General features: G+C 52.3%; 1 protein-coding gene across 2 annotated transcripts in view; it reads right to left on the bottom strand.

The window, feature by feature from the left end:
- Positions 1-16,438, bottom strand: part of polr3c (polymerase (RNA) III (DNA directed) polypeptide C) — a 91,318-nt gene that overhangs the window by 12,310 nt on the left and 62,570 nt on the right. For both annotated transcript variants that reach the window (XM_068022534.1, XM_068022535.1), the window contains exons 10-12: positions 11,893-11,953; positions 6,984-7,134; positions 5,917-6,018 (exon numbers count right to left, since the gene is read on the bottom strand). In XM_068022534.1, the coding sequence (XP_067878635.1) occupies positions 5,917-6,018; positions 6,984-7,134; positions 11,893-11,953 (314 nt within the window). The remainder of the gene's footprint in view (positions 1-5,916; positions 6,019-6,983; positions 7,135-11,892; positions 11,954-16,438) is intronic.

The raw sequence follows: 16,438 nt of genomic DNA, 5'->3' as shown, positions 1-16,438 counted from the left end.
TTATATATACAATAACAGATACCCGGGAGTGAGTTACAGACTGGAATCTAATCGAGGGGTTCGGGTGTTTTATATATAGAATAACAGATACCCGGGAGTGAGTTACAGACTGGAATCTAATCGAGGGGTTCAGGGAGTTTATATATACAATAACAGATACCCGGGAGTGAGTTACAGACTGGAATCTAATCGAGGGGTTCGGGTGTTTTATATATAGAATAACAGATACCCGGGAGTGAATTACAGACTGGAATCTAATCGAGGGGTTCGGGGGGTTTATATATAGAATAACAGATACCCGGGAGTGAGTTACAGACTGGAATCTAATCGAGGGGTTCGGGTGTTTTATATATAGAATAACAGATACCCGGGTGTGAGTTACAGACTGGAATCTAATCGAGGGGTTCGGGTGGTTTATATATAGAATAACAGATACCCGGGAGTGAGTTACAGTCTGGAATCTAATCGATGGGTTCGGGTGGTTTATATATAGAATAACAGATACCCGGGAGTGAGTTACAGACGGGAATCTGATCAAGGGGTTCGGGTCTTTTTATATATAGAATAACAGATACCCGGGAGTGAGTTACAGACTGGAATCTGATCGAGGTGTTCGGGGGGTTTATATATAGAATAACAGATACCCGGGAGTGAGTTACAGACTGGAATCTAATCGAGGGGTTCGGGTGGTTTATATATAGAATAACAGATACCCGGGAGTGAGTTACAGACTGGAATCTGATCGAGGTGTTCGGGGGGTTTATATATAGAATAACAGATACCCGGGAGTGAGTTACAGACTGGAATCTAATCGAGGGGTTCGGGTGGTTTATATATAGAATAACAGATACCCGGGAGTGAGTTACAGACTGGAATCTAATCGAGGTGTTCGGGGTGTTTATATATAGAATAACAGATACGCAGGAGTGAGTTACAGACTGGAATCTAATCAAGGGGTTCGGAGGGGGTTTATGTGTAGAATAACAGACAGCCAGGAGTGAGTTACTGACTGGAATCTAATTGAGGGGTTCGGGTGGTTTATACATAGAATAACAGATACCCGGGAGTGAATTACAGACTGGAATCTAATTGAGGGATTCGGGGGGTTTATATATAGAATAACAGATACCCGGGAGTGAATTACAGACTGGAATCTAATCGAGGGATTCGGGGGGTTTATATATAGAATAACAGATACCCGGGAGTGAATTACAGACTGGAATCTAATCGAGGGATTCGGGGGGTTTATGTATAGAATAACAGATACCCGAGAGTGAGTTACAGACTGGAATCTGATCGAGGGTTTCGGGGTGGCTTATATATAGAATAACAGAAACCCGGGAGTGAGTTACACACTGGAATCTAATCGAGGGATTCGGGGGGGGTTTATATATAGAATAACAGATACCCGGGAGTGAGTTACAGACTGGAATCTAATCGAGGGGTTTGGTTGGTTTATATATAGAATAACAGATACCCGAGAGTGAGTTGCAGACTGGAATCTAATCGAGGGTTTCGGGTGTTTTATATATAGAATAACAGATACCCGGGAGTGAGTTACAGACTGGAATCTAATCGAGGGGTTCGGGTGTTTTATATATAGAATAACAGATACCCGGGAGTGAGTTACAGACTGGAATCTAATCGAGGGGTTCGGGTGTTTTATATATAGAATAACAGATACCCGGGAGTGAGTTACAGACTGGAATCTGATCGAGGGGTTCGGGGTGGTTTATATATAGAATAACAGATACCCGGGAGTGAGTTACAGACTGGAATCTAATCGAGGGATTCGGGGGGTTTATATATAGAATAACAGATACCCGGGAGTGAGTTACAGACTGGAATCTAATCGATGGGTTCGGGTGGTTTATATATAGAATAACAGATACCCGGGAGTGAGTTACAGACTGGAATCTAATCGAGGGGTTCGGGTGGTTTATATATAGAATAACAGATACCCGGGACTGAGTTACAGACTGGAATCTAATCGAGGGTTTCGGGTGGTTTATATATAGAATAACAGATACTCGGGAGTGAGTTACAGACTGGAATCTAATCGAGGGGTTCGGGTGTTTTATATATAGAATAACAGATACCAAGGAGTGAGTTACAGACTGGAATCTGATCGAGGGGTTCGGGTCTTTTTATATATAGAATAACAGATACCCGGGAGTGAGTTACAGACTGGAATCTGATCGAGGTGTTCGGGGGGTTTATATATAGAATAACAGATACCCGGGAGTGAGTTACAGACTGGAATCTAATCGAGGGGTTCGGGTGGTTTATATATAGAATAACAGATACCCGGGAGTGAGTTACAGACTGGAATCTTATCAAGGGGTTCGGAGGGGGTTTATGTGTAGAATAACAGACAGCCAGGAGTGAGTTACTGACTGGAATCTAATTGAGGGGTTCGGGTGGTTTATACATAGAATAACAGATACCCGGGAGTGAATTACAGACTGGAATCTAATTGAGGGATTCGGGGGGTTTATATATAGAATAACAGATACCCGGGTGTGAGTTACAGACTGGAATCTAATCGAGGGATTCGGGGGGTTTATATATAGAATAACAGATACCCGGGAGTGAATTACAGACTGGAATCTAATCGAGGGATTCGGGGGGTTTATGTATAGAATAACAGATAGCCAGGAGTGAGTTACTGACTGGAATCTGATCAAGGGGTTCGGGTGGTTTATACATAGAATAACAGATACCCGGGAGTGAATTACAGACTGGAATCTAATCGAGGGATTCGGGGGGTTTATATATAGAATAACAGATACCCGGGTGTGAGTTACAGACTGGAATCTAATCGAGGGATTCGGGGGGTTTATATATAGAATAACAGATACCCGAGAGTGAGTTACAGACTGGAATCTGATCGAGGGTTTCGGGGTGGCTTATATATAGAATAACAGAAACCCGGGAGTGAGTTACAGACTGGAATCTGATCGAGGGATTCGGGGGGGTTTATATATAGAATAACAGATACCCGAGAGTGAGTTGCAGACTGGAATCTAATCGAGGGGTTCGGGTGTTTTATATATAGAATAACAGATACCCGGGAGTGAGTTACAGACTGGAATCTAATCGAGGGGTTCGGGTGTTTTATATATAGAATAACAGATACCCGGGAGTGAGTTACAGACTGGAATCTAATCGAGGGGTTCGGGGGGTTTATATATAGAATAACAGATACCCGGGAGTGAGTTACAGACTGGAATCTGATCGAGGTGTTCGGGGGGATTATATATAGAATAACAGATACCCGGGTGTGAGTTACAGACTGGAATCTAATCGAGGGGTTCGGGTGGTTTATATATAGAATAACAGATACCCGGGAGTGAGTTACAGACTGGAATCTAATCGAGGTGTTCGGGGTGTTTATATATAGAATAACAGATACCCAGGAGTGAGTTACAGACTGGAATCTAATCAAGGGGTTCGGAGGGGGTTTATGTGTAGAATAACAGATAGCCAGGAGTGAGTTACTGACTGGAATCTAATTGAGGGGTTCGGGTGGTTTATACATAGAATAACAGATACCCGGGAGTGAATTACAGACTGGAATCTAATTGAGGGATTCGGGGGGTTTATATATAGAATAACAGATACCCGGGTGTGAGTTACAGACTGGAATCGAATCGAGGGATTCGGGGGGTTTATATATAGAATAACAGATACCCGGGAGTGAATTACAGACTGGAATCTAATCGAGGGATTCGGGGGGTTTATGTATAGAATAACAGATAGCCAGGAGTGAGTTACTGACTGGAATCTAATCAAGGGGTTCGGGTGGTTTATACATAGAATAACAGATACCCGGGAGTGAATTACAGACTGGAATCTAATCGAGGGATTCGGGGGGTTTATATATAGAATAACAGATACCCGAGAGTGAGTTACAGACTGGAATCTGATCGAGGGGTTCGGGGTGGTTTATATATAGAATAACAGAAACCCGGGAGTGAGTTACAGACTGGAATCTAATCGAGGGATTCGGGGGGGTTTATATATAGAATAACAGATACCCGGGAGTGAGTTACAGACTGGAATCTAATCGAGGGGTTTGGGTGGTTTATATATAGAATAACAGATACCCGAGAGTGAGTTACAGACTGGAATCTGATCGAGGGGTTCGGGGTGGTTTATATATAGAATAACAGATACCCGGGAGTGAGTTACAGACTGGAATCTAATCGAGGGATTCGGGGGGGTTTATATATAGAATAACAGATACCCGGGGAGTGAGTTACAGACTGGAATCTAATCGATGGGTTCGGGTGGTTTATATATAGAATAACAGATACCCGGGTGTGAGTTACAGATGGAATCTAATCGAGGGGTTCGGGTGGTTTATATATAGAATAACAGATACCCGGGAGTGAGTTACAGACTGGAATCTAATCGAGGGGTTCGGGTGGTTTATATATAGAATAACAGATACTCGGGAGTGAGTTACAGACTGGAATCTAATCGAGGGGTTCGGGTGTTTTTATATATAGAATAACAGATACCCAGGAGTGAGTTACAGTTTGGAATCTGATCGAGGGGTTCGGGTGGTTTATATACAGAATAACAGATACCCGCGAGTGAGTTACAGACTGGATTCTGATCGAGGTGTTCGGGGGGTTTATATAGAGAACAACAGATACCCGGGAGTGAGTTACAGACTGGATTCTGATCGAGGTGTTCGGGGGGTTTATATATAGAATAACAGATACCCGGGAGTGAGTTACAGACTGGAATCTAATCGAGGGGGTTCGGGTGGTTTATATATAGAATAACAGATACTCGGGAGTGAGTTACAGACTGGAATCTAATCGAGGGGTTCGGGTGGTTTATTATATAGAATAACAGATACCCGGGTGTGAGTTACAGATGGAATCTAATCGAGGGGTTCGGGTGTTTTATATATAGAATAACAGATACCCAGGAGTGAGTTACAGACTGGAATCTGATCGAGGGGGTTCGGGTCTTTTTATATATAGAATAACAGATACCCGGGAGTGAGTTACAGTTTGGAATCTGATCGAGGGGTTCGGGTGGTTTATATACATAATAACAGATACCCAGGAGTGAGTTACAGACTGGAATCTAATCAAGGGGTTCGGAGGGGGTTTATGTATAGAATAACAGATAGCCAGGAGTGAGTTACTGACTGGAATCTAATTGAGGGGTTCGGTGGTTTATACATAGAATAACAGATACCCGGGAGTGAATTACAGACTGGAATCTAATTGAGGGATTCGGGGGGTTTATATATAGAATAACAGATACCCGGGTGTGAGTTACAGACTGGAATCTAATTGAGGGATTCGGGGGGTTTATATATAGAATAACAGATACCCGGGAGTGAGTTACAGACTGGAATCTAATCGAGGGGTTCGGGTCTTTTTATATATAGAATAACAGATACCCGGGAGTGAGTTACAGTTTGGAATCTGATCGAGGGGTTCGGGTGGTTTATATACAGAATAACAGATACCCGGGAGTGAGTTACAGACTGGATTCTGATCGAGGTGTTCGGGGGGTTTATATATAGAATAACAGATACCCAGGAGTGAGTTACAGACTGGAATCTAATCAAGGGGTTCGGAGGGGGTTTATGTATAGAATAACAGATACCGGGAGTGAGTTACTGACTGGAATCTAATTGAGGGGTTCGGGTTGGTTTATACATAGAATAACAGATACCCGGGAGTGAATTACAGACTGGAATCTAATTGAGGGATTCGGGGGGGTTTATATATAGAATAACAGATACCCGGGTGTGAGTTACAGACTGGAATCTAATTGAGGGATTCGGGGGGTTTATATATAGAATAACAGATACCCGGGAGTGAGTTTACAGACTGGAATCTGATCGAGGGGTTTGGGTGGTTTATATATTGTTGCCATGGTTACCTTGTAACATCGCTGTAGAATCATGCGTGCCGTTGGCAGTAAATTGACTGTGTACAGATAGAAGGTTCTGGAGGGGGCGTGATCAGGTGTTTTGGGAATTTCCTGGAAGGAAAAATATGAAACAGGGTAAATGGTGGAAAGTAATCCATTAGTTTCAGACCCAGAGGAGACAGAACCAAGCAGCGTGATCCTCCGCCCAAGGCCAGTGGTGAGGGAGAGGGGGGGGGGGGGGGGTGGGGGAGAGAGACAGACCGAGAGAGAGAGAGAGAGAGAGAGAGAGAGATAAGGGGTGGGGGGTACAGAGGGGGAGGGTGGATAGAGGGAGGGAGGGGGTGATGGAGGGTGGGTGGGAGTGGAGGGGGACGGAGCTGGGGGGAAGGGGACGGCGGGACGGAGCCGGGGAGGAGTGGGGGGGGCGCGACGGAGCCTGGGGGGGGGGTGTGGGCGCGACGGAGCCGGGGAGGAGGAGGGGGGGGGGGGAGAGACGGAGCCGGGGAGGAGGTGGGGGGGGGGGGGGTAGAGAGACGGAGCCGGGGAGGAGGTGGGGGGGGGGGGGTAGAGAGACGAGCCGGGGAGGAGGGTGGGGGGGTGACGGACGGAGCCGCGGAGGAGGGTGGTGGGGTGACGGACGGAGCCGGGGAGGAGGGTGGGGGGTACGGAGCCGGGGGGGGGGGGGGGGGGGGGGTGACGGACGGAGCCGAGGGGGGGGTGGTGACGGACGGAGCCGGGGGGGGGGGGGGGGGGGGGGGGGGCGGTGGTGACAGACGGAGCCGGGGGGGGGGGGAGGTGACGGACGGAGCCGGGGAGGAGTGGGGACGGCAGCCGGGGAGGAGGCGGGGGGGTGACGGACGGAGCCGGGGAGGAGGCGGGGGGGTGACGGACGGAGCCGGGGAGGAGGCGGGGGGTGACGGACGGAGCCGGGGAGGAGGCGGGGGGTGACGGACGGAGCCGGGGAGTGACGGAGCCGGGGAGTGGGGGGGGGGGTACGGAGCCGGGGAGGAGGGGGGACGTAGCCGGGGAGGAGGGGGGGTTGGGACGGAGCCGGGGTGAAGGGGAGGATTCTGTACCTGTAGCGAGATGTAGTTCTCCGACAGCATTCTGTACATCATCTCCTTGGCCTCTTTGGCAGGAATCATTGCAAAATCCTCAACTTGCTTCTGCTCCAAGTGCCGTTTCCGGAGCAGAAGTCGGAAAATCCGAGCTGATCGCGAGCCAAACCTGAGAGGAAAGTGCAGTCAGGGAAGCTCCAGTCAATCCATAATATTGAATCCATGAAACCACTCCATTCCACAAAGAACAAAGAACAGTTACAGCACAGGAACAGGCCATTCAGCCCTCCAAGCCTGCGCCGATCTTGATGTCTGCCTAAACTAACACCTTCTGCACTTTCGGGGCCCTAACCCTCTATTCCCTTCCTATTCATATATTTGTCAAGATGTCTCTTAAACGTCGCTATCGCATCTGCTTCCACCACCTCCCCTGGCAGCAAGTTCCAGGCACTCACCACCCTCTGTGTAAAAAAAATTGCCTCGCACATCCCCTCTAAACTTTGCCCCACACACAGAGCAGAGAGGGCCCAGGTTCCCTCCCCACGCAGAGAGGTCCCTTACCCCACCCCCCCACCCACCCGGCACCAGATTGAGGGGCTGGCGGCTATTGATCTCTGCTTGTTCCAGGTCCTCGTTTACCGGTGGTGCTGGCACCCCTCCACCTCCTTTGTTCGGCGGAGAGTTTCATCTGTTGACTTTTTAAAATTAAAATAAAACCACACAGGCTCCCTCCCCACACACACAGAGCAGAGAGGGCCCAGGCTCCCTCCCCACACAGAGAGCAGAGAGGGCCCAGGCTCCCCTCCCCCCACACAGAGCAGAGAGGGCCCAGGCTCCCTCCCCACACACACAGAGCAGAGAGGGCCCAGGCTCCCTCCCTACACAGAGAGCAGAGAGGGCCCAGGCTCCCTCCCCACACACACAGAGCAGAGAGGGCCCAGGCTCCCTCCCCACACACACAGAGCAGAGAGGGCCCAGGCTCCCTCTCCACACACACAGAGCAGAGAGGGCCCAGGCTCCCTCCCCACACACACAGAGCAGAGAGGGCCCAGGCTCCCTCTCCACACACACAGAGCAGAGAGGGCCCAGGCTCCCTCCCCACACACAGAGCAGAGAGGGCCCAGGCTCCCTCCCCACAGAGAGCAGAGAGGGCCCAGGCTCCCTCCCCACACACACAGAGCAGAGAGGGCCCAGGCTCCCTCCCCACACACACAGAGCAGAGAGGGCCCAGGCTCCCTCCCCACACACACAGAGCAGAGAGGGCCCAGGCTCCCTCCCCACACACAGAGCAGAGAGGGCCCAGGCTCCCTCCCCACACACACAGAGCAGAGAGGGCCCAGGCTCCCTCCCTACACAGAGAGCAGAGAGGGCCCAGGCTCCCTCCCCACACACACAGAGCAGAGAGGGCCCAGGCTCCCTCCCCACACACACAGAGCAGAGAGGGCCCAGGCTCCCTCTCCACACACACAGAGCAGAGAGGGCCCAGGCTCCCTCCCCACACACACAGAGCAGAGAGGGCCCAGGCTCCCTCTCCACACACACAGAGCAGAGAGGGCCCAGGCTCCCTCCCCACACACAGAGCAGAGAGGGCCCAGGCTCCCTCCCCACAGAGAGCAGAGAGGGCCCAGGCTCCCTCCCCACACACACAGAGCAGAGAGGGCCCAGGCTCCCTCCCCACACACACAGAGCAGAGAGGGCCCAGGCTCCCTCCCCACACAGAGAGCAGAGAGGGCCCAGGCTCCCTCCCCACACACAGAGCAGAGAGGGCCCAGGCTCCCTCCCCACAGAGAGCAGAGAGGGCCCAGGCTCCCACCCCAAGCACACAGAGCAGAGAGGGCCCAGGCTCCCACCCCAAGCACACAGAGCAGAGAGGGCCCAGGCTCCCTCCCCACACACACACAGCAGAGAGGGCCCAGGTTCCCTCCCCACACACAGAGCAGAGAGGGCCCAGGCTCCCTCTCCACACAGAGAGCAGAGAGGGCCCAGGCTCCCTCTCCACACACACAGAGCAGAGAGGGCCCAGGCTCCCTCCCCACACAGAGAGGGCCCAGGCTCCCTCCCCACACAGAGAGGGCCCAGGCTCCCTCTCCACACAGAGAGGGCCCAGGCTCCCTCTCCACACAGAGAGGGCCCAGGCTCCCTCTCCACACAGAGAGGGCCCAGGCTCCCTCTCCACACAGTGAGGGCCCAGGCTCCCTCTCCACACAGTGAGGGCCCAGGCTCCCTCTCCACACACACAGAGAGGGCCCAGGCTCCCTCTCCACACACACAGAGAGGGCCCAGGCTCCCTCTCCACACAGAGAGGGCCCAGGCTCCCTCCCCACACAGAGAGCAGAAAGCGCCCAGGCTCCCTCCCCACACACACACAGCAGAGAGGGCCCAGGTTCCCTCCCCACACAGAGAGGGCCCAGGCTCCCTCCCCACACAGAGAGGGCCCAGGCTCCCTCTCCACACAGAGAGGGCCCAGGCTCCCTCTCCACACAGAGAGGGCCCAGGCTCCCTCTCCACACAGAGAGGGCCCAGGCTCCCTCTCCACACAGAGAGGGCCCAGGCTCCCTCTCCACACAGAGAGGGCCCAGGCTCCCTCTCCACACAGTGAGGACCCAGGCTCCCTCTCCACACAGTGAGGGCCCAGGCTCCCTCTCCACACACACAGAGAGGGCCCAGGCTCCCTCCCCACACAGAGAGGGCCCAGGCTCCCTCTCCACACAGAGAGGGCCCAGGCTCCCTCCCCACACAGAGAGCAGAAAGCGCCCAGGCTCCCTCCCCACACACACAGAGCAGAGATGGCCCAGGCTTCCTCTCCACACAGAGAGCAGAGAGGGCCCAGGCTCCCTCCCCACACACACAGAGCAGAGAGGGCCCAGGCTCCCTCCCCACACAGAGAGCAGAAAGCGCCCAGGCTCCCTCCCCACACACACCGAGCAGAGATGGCCCAGGCTTCCTCTCCACACAGAGAGCAGAGAGGGCCCAGGCTCCCTCCCCACACACACAGAGCAGAGAGGGCCCAGGCTCCCTCTCCACACAGAGAGCAGAGAGGGCCCAGGCTCCCTCCCCACACACACAGAGCAGAGATGGCCCAGGCTTCCTCTCCACACAGAGAGCAGAGAGGGCCCAGGCTCCCTCCCCACACACACAGAGCAGAGAGGGCCCAGGCTCCCTCTCCACACACACAGAGCAGAGAGGGCCCAGGCTCCCTCCCCACACAGAGGGCCCAGGCTCCCTCTCCACACAGAGAGGGCCCAGGCTCCCTCTCCACACAGAGAGGGCCCAGGCTCCCTCTCCACACAGAGAGGGCCCAGGCTCCCTCTCCACACAGAGAGGGCCCAGGCTCCCTCTCCACACAGAGAGGGCCCAGGCTCCCTCTCCACACAGAGAGGGCCCAGGCTCCCTCTCCACACAGAGAGGGCCCAGGCTCCCTCTCCACACAGAGAGGGCCCAGGCTCCCTCTCCACACAGAGAGGGCCCAGGCTCCCTCCCCACACACACAGAGCAGAGATGGCCCAGGCTTCCTCTCCACACAGAGAGCAGAGAGGGCCCAGGCTCCCTCCCCACACACACAGAGCAGAGAGGGCCCAGGCTCCCTCTCCACACACACAGAGCAGAGAGGGCCCAGGCTCCCTCCCCACACAGAGAGGGCCCAGGCTCCCTCCCCACACAGAGAGGGCCCAGGCTCCCTCCCCACACAGAGAGGGCCCAGGCTCCCTCCCCACACACACAGAGCAGAGAGGGCCCAGGCTCCCTCCCCACACACACAGAGCAGAGAGGGCCCAGGCTCCCTCCCCACACACACAGAGCAGAGAGGGCCCAGGCTCCCTCCCCACACAGAGAGGGCCCAGGCTCCCTCCCCACACAGAGAGGGCCCAGGCTCCCTCCCCACACAGAGAGGGCCCAGGCTCCCTCTCCACACACACAGAGCAGAGAGGGCCCAGGCTCCCTCTCCACACACACAGAGGGGGCCCAGGCTCCCTCTCCACACACACACAGAGAGGGCCCAGGCTCCCTCTCCACACACACAGAGAGGGCCCAGGCTCCCTCTCCACACACACAGAGAGGGCTCAGGCTCCCTCCCCACACAGAGAGGGCCCAGGCTCCCTCTCCACACAGAGAGGGCCCAGGCTCCCTCCCCACACAGAGAGCAGAGAGGGCCCAGGCTCCCTCCCCACACAGAGAGCAGAGAGGGCCCAGGCTCCCGCCCCACACGGAGAGCAGAAAGGGCCCAGGCTCCCTCCCCACACAGAGAGCAGAAAGCGCCCAGGCTCCCTCCCCACACACACAGAGCAGAGATGGCCCAGGCTTCCTCTCCACACAGAGAGCAGAGAGGGCCCAGGCTCCCTCCCCACACACACAGAGCAGAGAGGGCCCAGGCTCCCTCCCCACACACACAGAGCAGAGAGGGCCCAGGCTCCCTCTCCACACAGAGAGCAGAGAGGGCCCAGGCTCCCTCCCCACACAGAGAGGGCCCAGGCTCCCTCCCCACACAGAGAGCAGAGAGGGCCCAGGCTCCCTCCCCACACACACAGAGCAGAGAGGGCCCAGGCTCCCTCCCCACACACACAGAGCAGAGAGGGCCCAGGCTCCCTCTCCACACAGAGAGCAGAGAGGGCCCAGGCTCCCTCCCCACACAGAGAGGGCCCAGGCTCCCTCCCCACACAGAGAGGGCCCAGGCTCCCTCTCCACACACACAGAGCAGAGAGGGCCCAGGCAACCTCCCCGGCCCATACTGTGAACTGATCTCACCCAGTGTGGTACAGAGCAGAGAGGGCCCAGGCTCGGCCTCTGCACCCTGGGATTAGAGAGGGGGATAAATCATCAGCCGATCATCACTGTACATTTTAAAAGATGGCAGAGACTGCGTAGAAAACTGTGGTTAGGAGAGACAGCACAAGTGCAGCAGGCTGAGTGGCCTCATCGGAAACACACCTACCTTTCCTGTACGACGGACTCCACAGTTGCCCGCGCGAGTGACGCAAGAGCACGGTGAAGATCGGTGCTGCCATTAAGGAACCTACGCATTGAATAATTACAGCAAAGGGGGTCAAGAAATGCTAGAGATATCTGTACAGTGGTGTCTCAGTCTCTCTCTCTCCCTTAGGAAGATATTTGTACAGTGGTGTCTCAGTCTCTCTCTCTCCCTTAGGAAGATATCTGTACAGTGGTGTCTCAGTCTCTCTCTCCCTTAGGAAGATATCTGTACAGTGGTGTCTCAGTCTCTCTCTCCCTTAGGAAGATATCTGTACAGTGGTGTCTCAGTCTCTCTCTCTCTTCCTTAGGAAGATATCTGTACAGTGGTGTCTCAGTCTCTCTCTCTCCCTTAGGAAGATATCTGTACAGTGGTGTCTCAGTCTCTCTCTTCCTTAGGAAGATATCTGTACAGTGGTGTCTCAGTCTCTCTCTCTCCCTTAGGAAGATATCTGTACAGTGGAGTCTCAGTCTCTCTCTCCCTTAGGAAGATATCTGTACAGTGGTGTCTCAGTCTCTCTCTCTCCCTTAGGAAGATATCTGTACAGTGGTGTCTCAGTCTCTCTCTCCCTTAGGAAGATATCTGGACAGTGGTGTCTCAGTCTCTCTCTCTCCCTTAGGAAGATATCTGTACAGTGGAGTCTCAGTCTCTCTCTCCCTGAGGAAGATATCTGTACAGTGGTGTCTCAGTCTCTCTCTCTCTCCCTTAGGAAGATATCTGTACAGTGGTGTCTCAGTCTCTCTCTCTCCCTTAGGAAGATATCTGTACAGTGGTGTCTCAGTCTCTCTCTCTCCCTTAGGAAGATATCTGTACAGTGGAGTCTCAGTCTCTCTCTCCCGTAGGAAGATATCTGTACAGTGGTGTCTCAGTCTCTCTCTCCCTTAGGAAGATATCTGTACAGTGGAGTCTCAGTCTCTCTCTCCCTTAGGAAGATATCTGCACAGTGGTGTCTCAGTCTCTCTCTCTCCCCCTTAGGAAGATATCTGTACAGTGGTGTCTCAGTCTCTCTCTCTCCCTTAGGAAGATATCTGTACAGTGGTGTCTCAGTCTCTCTCTCTCCCTTAGGAAGATATCTGTACAGTGGAGTCTCAGTCTCTCTCTCCCTGAGGAAGATATCTGTACAGTGGTGTCTCAGTCTCTCTCTCCCTTCGGAAGATATCTGTACAGTGGAGTCTCAGTCTCTCTCTCCCTTCGGAAGATATCTGTACAGTGGAGTCTCAGTATCTCTCTCCCTTCGGAAGATATCTGTACAGTGGTGTCTCAGTCTCTCTCTCTCCCCCTCAGGAAGATATCTGTACAGTGTAGTCTCAGTCTCTCTCTCCCTTAGGAAGATATCTGTACAGTGGTGTCTCAGTCCCTCTCTCTCTCTTAGGAAGATATCTGTACAGTGGTGTCTCAGTCTCTCTCTCTCCCCCTTAGGAAGATATCTGTACAGTGGTGTCTCAGTCTCTCTCTCTCTTAGGAAGATATCTGTACAGTGGTGTCTCAGTCTCTCTCCCTCTTAGGAAGATATCTGTACAGTGGTGTCTCAGTCTCTCTCTCTCCCTTAGGAAGATATCTGTACAGTGGTGTCTCAGTCTCTCACTCCGTTAGGAAGATATCTGTACAGTGGTGTCTCAGTCTCTCTCTCTCCCTTAGGAAGATATCTGTACAGTGGAGTCTCAGTCTCTCTCTCTTCCTTAGGAAGATATCTGTACAGTGGTGTCTCAGTCTCTCTCTCTCCCTTAGGAAGATATCTGTGCAGTGGAGTCTCAGTCTCTCTCTCCCTTAGGAAGATATCTGTACAGTGGTGTCTCAGTCTCTCTCTCTCCCTTAGGAAGATATCTGTCCAGTGGTGTCTCAGTCTCTCTCTCTCCCTTAGGAAGATATCTGTACAGTGGTGTCTCAGTCTCTCTCTCTCCCTTAGGAAGATATCTGTACAGTGGTGTCTCAGTCTCTCTCTCTCCCTTAGGAAGATATCTGTACAGTGGTGTCTCAGTCTCTCTCTCTCTCTTAGGAAGATATCTGTACAGTGGTGTCTCAGTCTCTCTCTCCCTTAGGAAGATATCTGTACAGTGGTGTCTCAGTCCCTCTCTCTCTTAGGAAGATATCTGTACAGTGGTGTCTCAGTCTCTCTCTCTCTCTTACGAAGATATCTGTACAGTGGTGTCTCAGTCTCTCTCTCCCTTAGGAAGATATCTGTACAGTGGAGTCTCAGTCTCTCTCCCTCTTAGGAAGATATCTGTACAGTGGTGTCTCAGTCTCTCTCTCTCTCCTTTTGGAAGATATCTGTACAGTGGTGTCTCAGTCTCTCTCCTTTTGGAAGATATCTGTACAGTGGTGTCTCAGTCCCTCTCTCCCTTAGGAAGATATCTGTCCAGTGGTGTCTCAGTCTCTCTCTCTCTTAGGGAGATATCTGTACAGTGGTGTCTCAGTCTCTCTCTCTCTCTCTCAGGGAGATATCTGTACAGTGGTGTCTCAGTCTCTCTCTCTCTCTCAGGGAGATATCTGTACAGTGGTGTCTCAGTCTCTCTCTCTCTCCTTTTGGAAGATATCTGTACAGTGGTGTCTCAGTCCCTCTCTCCCTTAGGAAGATATCTGTACAGTGGTGTCTCAGTCTCTCTCTCTCTTTGGGAGATATCTGTACAGTGGTGTCTCAGTCTCTCTCTCTCTCCCTTAGGAAGATATCTGTACAGTGGTGTCTCAGTCTCTCTCTCTCCCTTAGGAAGATATCTGTACAGTGGTGTCTCAGTCTCTCTCTCCCTTAGGAAGATATCTGTACAGTGGTGTCTCAGTCTCTCTCTCTCCCTTAGGAAGATATCTGTACAGTGGTGTCTCAGTCCCTCTCTCCCTTAGGAAGATATCTGTACAGTGGTGTCTCAGTCTCTCTCTCTCTCTTAGGAAGATATCTGTACAGTGGTGTCTCAGTCTCTCTCTCTCTCCCTTAGGAAGATATCTGTACAGTGGTGTCTCAGTCTCTCTCTCTCTCTCTTAGGAAGATATCTGTACAGTGGTGTCTCAGTCCCTCTCTCCCTTAGGAAGATATCTGTACAGTGGTGTCTCAGTCTCTCTCTTCCTTAGGAAGATATCTGTACAGTGGTGTCTCAGTCTCTCTCTCTCCCTTAGGAAGATATCTGCACAGTGGAGTCTCAGTCTCTCTCTCTTCCTTAGGAAGATATCTGTACAGTGGTGTCTCAGTCTCTCTCTCTCCCTTAGGAAGATATCTGTACAGTGGAGTCTCAGTCTCTCTCTCCCTTCGGAAGATATCTGTACAATGGTGTCTCAGTCTCTCTCTCTCCCTTAGGAAGATATCTGTCCAGTGGTGTCTCAGTCTCTCTCTCTCCCTTAGGAAGATATCTGTACAGTGGTGTCTCAGTCTCTCTCTCTCTTAGGGAGATATCTGTACAGTGGTGTCTCAGTCTCTCTCTCTCTCCCTCAGGAAGATATCTGTACAGTGGTGTCTCAGTCTCTCTCTCTCCCTTAGGAAGATATCTGTACAGTGGTGTCTCAGTCTCTCTCTCTCTTAGGAAGATATCTGTACAGTGGAGTCTCAGTCTCTCTCTCCCTTAGGAAGATATCTGTACAGTGGTGTCTCAGTCTCTCTCTCTCCCTTAGGAAGATATCTGTACAGTGGTGTCTCAGTCCCTCTCTCCCTTAGGAAGATATCTGTACAGTGGTGTCTCAGTCTCTCTCTCTCTCTTAGGAAGATATCTGTACAGTGGTGTCTCAGTCTCTCTCTCTCTCCCTTAGGAAGATATCTGTACAGTGGTGTCTCAGTCTCTCTCTCTCCCTTAGGAAGATATCTGTACAGTGGTGTCTCAGTCCCTCTCTCCCTTAGGAAGATATCTGTACAGTGGTGTCTCAGTCTCTCTCTCCCTTAGGAAGATATCTGTACAGTGGTGTCTCAGTCTCTCTCTCTCCCTTAGGAAGATATCTGTACAGTGGAGTCTCAATCTCTCTCTCTTCCTTAGGAAGATATCTGTACAGTGGTGTCTCAGTCTCTCTCTCTCCCTTAGGAAGATATCTGTACAGTGGAGTCTCAGTCTCTCTCTCCCTTAGGAAGATATCTGTACAGTGGTGTCTCAGTCTCTCTCTCTCCCTTAGGAAGATATCTGTACAGTGGAGTCTCAGTCTCTCTCTCTCTTAGGAAGATATCTGTACAGTGGTGTCTCAGTCTCTCTCTCTCCCTTAGGAAGATATCTGTACAGTGGTGTCTCAGTCTCTCTCTCTCTTAGGGAGATATCTGTACAGTGGTGTCTCAGTCTCTCTCTCTCTCCCTCAGGAAGATATCTGTACAGTGGTGTCTCAGTCTCTCTCTCTCCCTTAGGAAGATATCTGTACAGTGGTGTCTCAGTCTCTCTCTCTCTTAGGAAGATATCTTTACAGTGGAGTCTCAGTCTCTCTCTCCCTTAGGAAGATATCTGTACAGTGGTGTCTCAGTCTCTCTCTCTCCCTTAGGAAGATATCTGTACAGTGGTGTCTCAGTCTCTCTCTCCCTTAGGAAGATATCTGTACAGTGGTGTCTCAGTCT

Source organism: Heterodontus francisci, chromosome 46, assembly GCF_036365525.1.
Source record: "Heterodontus francisci isolate sHetFra1 chromosome 46, sHetFra1.hap1, whole genome shotgun sequence".
NCBI classification, from domain to species: domain Eukaryota; kingdom Metazoa; phylum Chordata; class Chondrichthyes; order Heterodontiformes; family Heterodontidae; genus Heterodontus; species Heterodontus francisci.
The sequence above is the reverse complement of the archived record's forward strand: the minus strand, read 5'-3'. Positions and strand labels throughout refer to the sequence as shown.